Source organism: Colletotrichum gloeosporioides (genome assembly GCF_011800055.1).
Source record: "Colletotrichum gloeosporioides strain Lc1 chromosome Unknown consensus_92, whole genome shotgun sequence".
Taxonomy (NCBI): Eukaryota; Fungi; Ascomycota; class Sordariomycetes; order Glomerellales; family Glomerellaceae; genus Colletotrichum; species Colletotrichum gloeosporioides.
Window position 1 is genome coordinate 1 of NW_025544737.1, and position 3,500 is coordinate 3,500.

The 3,500-nt window shown below is 56.0% G+C and overlaps 2 protein-coding genes across 2 annotated transcripts; one reads left to right on the forward strand and one right to left on the reverse strand.

Moving 5' to 3' along the window:
* Nucleotides 1-1,192: 1,192 nt before the first annotated feature.
* GCG54_00008934 (uncharacterized protein) lies at nt 1,193-2,092 on the forward strand (the record flags this gene model as incomplete). Its single annotated transcript, XM_045408889.1, has 1 exon — nt 1,193-2,092. One exon carries the CDS (start codon nt 1,193-1,195, stop codon nt 2,090-2,092), a length of 900 nt encoding a protein of 299 aa, XP_045257805.1.
* A 268-nt stretch (nt 2,093-2,360) lies between these two features.
* Nucleotides 2,361-3,500, reverse strand: GCG54_00008935 (uncharacterized protein; the record flags this gene model as incomplete). The annotated part of the gene is made up of 1 exon (XM_045408890.1): nt 2,361-3,500. The coding sequence occupies one exon, from the start codon at nt 3,498-3,500 to the stop codon at nt 2,361-2,363; it is 1,140 nt and encodes a 379-aa protein (XP_045257806.1).

Below are 3,500 nucleotides of genomic sequence, written 5' to 3' on the forward strand. Positions count from 1 at the left end.
TATTAAAGTAAGTTAAGCGTTATTATTATTCTTATATTATTATTATTAGTATAAAAGAATGTTATATGTTAACAGATCCTTCTCAGGTGTGCGAATAAGGCCCTTCCTGCTTTTGTTCTTCTTAGGGGTGACTGGCGCGTCGTCCTAGCAAGCTAACTGCACTTACTGCATCGTAAAAGGCATATTTCTTGCGATCTCTTTGTAGGTCTATCTTAGGTACTTGCGGAAGGCGTGGATCTTGATTCTTTGGTCCCTTGTGAGCTTGTGGGCGTGCGCGCGCTTATTTTTGGTAGGCGTAGTGATAGGTAGTGGGTTGAGGAGGTTGTTAATTATGAGGGCGCGAGAAGTTGATAGTGGTAGCGTTAGTGGAGGTATCGCTGTAGCCTCTGAAAAAGATATATCTATTGCGATGGTGTTGATGTTGAAAAAAATCGGACTTAAGGCTGAGCTTTTCGGCTTTTAATTTAGAGGTACTGAAAGTGTAGAATCGCAGAGAAAACCCGCGAAATTTCATGATCAGTACTTCTGGGATAAAAATGGGTAAGCTGGCGCCAGAGCCCCTGCAAGTAACTCGCACTAACTTATGGGACCCCGGAAGAGGTGTACTGGCCAGCGGGTGGGTCTTTCCCCACGGTGCCGCCTCTGAGGTGCGGCGGGAAGCTAGGAGGAAGCCGCTAAGCGCGAAACGGCCTGGGATGTGCTCCTTCGCTACCGCGATAGGGGCCCTTCAACCCCTGCATAGGTTGGCTTTGCGCCCCGGCCCAGGTTTGACCTTACTGCATGAGGTGCCTGCCTGTACGTCAGGTCCACGATCAGGGCCCCAAGCAGACGGTGCCAGGTTAGCACTCTCGTCCTCATACCTTGCTCATTCACCTTCACTGACGTGACGGAACCTAAAGCTCAAGAGCTCTTTGTATCAGCTACCGGACACCTCTCAGCCGCCATCAAGCTCTCAAGACTGCATAAAGATACCAAGCTGCTGCCGCTTACGCGTACATCTATCTGCCTGTTCCATTGCTCATGTTACCCTGCTTGGTAGGGCACACAATAGAACTTCGTCCCAAGCTGTCTCCCACACCTCGGAGGCTTGTTCTCAGCGTCGCCTTGCATCTCACCAAGACGTCTCCCGCAGATGGTCCTCCCACCTCACACCACACCAGCTCCAAAGCCCGATTCGCTCTTCCTGCCCGCCATGTCCTCCGCAACGCCCTCCGCAACCCAAGCACCGCCTCCGGGCCCGCCCGCCGCGACACCTCTCCCATCCCGTCCCAAATCTCCGGAGCAGAAGGCCATAAGCCCCGCCGGCCCCGCCGGTGCTTCTGCCGATCGCCATCGCCCCTCCGACTCCAAGTTCGATCTGCCCAAGTTGCGACTCGAGATCCGAGATCTTAACCATCCAGCCGCGGCTCACTTTCTGTCCGCCGTGAACGCCAGCACCGCCTTGGCCACCGCCGTTCACTCTGTGCTCAACCTGCTCTACGAGTCCCCCTCAAACCCCACCACCAATGCCCCGCCCACCCGCTCCGTCACCCTGATCCTCCGCGACATGGGCGGCGTTGCCTACACCACCGGCTCCGACCTCGATGACGACCACAAGGAAATCCACTTCTCCATGTCCTACATTGCCGGCATCACCTCCGAACGCCGCACTAGCGAGATCATGGGTGTCCTCACACATGAGATGGTTCACTGCTTCCAATGGAACGCCCATGGGACCTGTCCCGGCGGCCTCATTGAGGGCATCGCTGACTGGGTCCGTCTCAACAGCAAACTCAGCCCGCCCCACTGGAAGAGGGAGTCCAGCGGTAACTGGGATGGCGGCTACCAGCACACGGCCTACTTCCTAGACTACCTTGAGGGTCGATTCGGCGCTGGAACCGTACAAAAGCTGAATGAGAAGCTCCGCAATCAAAGATACCGAGAAAAGGAGTTTTGGACCGAGTCTCTTGGTCGACCGGTAGAACAGTTGTGGAAGGATTACGCAGAGAAGCTGAAGGATGAGGAAACTGTGCTCATCAACAAGGACGACATTTCCGACGATGACATTAGGCTTGGCAGAATCAGAGCGGCCGATGAAGCCATCGCAGAGTGATCTCAGTCTTCAATTAGCACTTTCGCATTTAGGTATCACGAAAGGTGGAGCGAGTAGAGGTGTCGTAGGAGCCAATTCGATTCATGTGCAGTACCGCTTAAATCTATCAGAGTACTCTTCCCCAGTCCTGTTGAACCTTTTGCGCCGTTGCTATTGCCTGTACCGTCGCCCTACTCGAACGAATTAAATCGTTTGACCACGAATAAACCAGTCAGGAAAACGAAGAAAGGAAAAAGAAAACTCGAGTGCGCAGGCCATTCCAATGTGATTATGCCCTGGCAGGAGCTTGAGCCTCGCTCTCGCTGACAATGCTGCCAACCTCTGACCAGCTTGCGGGGGTCATCATACCCTCACTCTCACTCAGGACGTCGTAGTATCGTCCGGTATCACCAGCTCTGGACGAAGCAGCGTCGTTGGCAACATCCTCGCCGGAGCCAGCGAGGGAAGCCGAGTCGGTGGGGGTCAGCTCGCCGTCGCTAACGAGTTCAGGCTCGGACATGGGCACGGGTGGCGACATGGGGAGCGGTGAATAAAAGTTGGAAGGGCTGGACCCTTGGGCCCAGGCCTGGATAGAGGCGTATGCATCGTCACGGTCGTCCTGGCCAGCGGTCATGTATTCTTCGGATCCGAGCTCACGGTCAAGGGTGGTAGATCTTTCGGTCTCGGATGAGTTTTCAGCAACATCGACAAGGGCGGGCATGGTGGCGATAGCGGCGGCAGTGTGGCGTGGGCGTTCGTCTGCGTCGCGGGTCGTGGCACTGTAGATATCTGAAAGGGCCTCGTCGTGGCCAGGAGACAGTTGGTTGGGCTCCTCAGTTGTCGGCAGCTCGTCCTGGTCGATTTGGTGCTCGTCGGCGAAGGGGTTTGCGTAGAGCGAGGCGTTCAGGCCACGAACACCCTCGGGACGTCGACGAACAAGGCCCTCGTCGTCGCCGCGGACGTTGGCACCGGTGTTGAAGACGAAGGTTCCCTTGTCGCTGCTCTCATCCTGTCGCATAAAGTCATCGAAGGACCTTCCGCGCGACGGGGCAGGCGGCAATTCCTTTGAATCGGCAAGTTCGGCCTCCATCTTTTCCTTTTCCTGCTTGGCGACTTTCAGGGCATTCCAGTACAGTAGCTCCTCCCGCTGCCGGCGGCGGGTTTCGTCGTCGGCGTCGACGCCAGCTTCAGGTCCTCCACGAGATTGCATGAAACCTTCAGCATCCTCAGGGCGGTTGAACATTGGCGGGCGGTCCTCCGGATCGATATTCTCGCCCAGCGAATGCAGAGCGACGGCGATACGCCTCCGAAGCTCGTCAGCATAGCGTCGGATCTCGGGCGATTCGTAAATGGCGATGGCGGCTGCTACAGCGACAGAAACGGCAATGACGCCGGCTGAAGCCAGGGCTCCGTGGTTAACTCCAGGCAT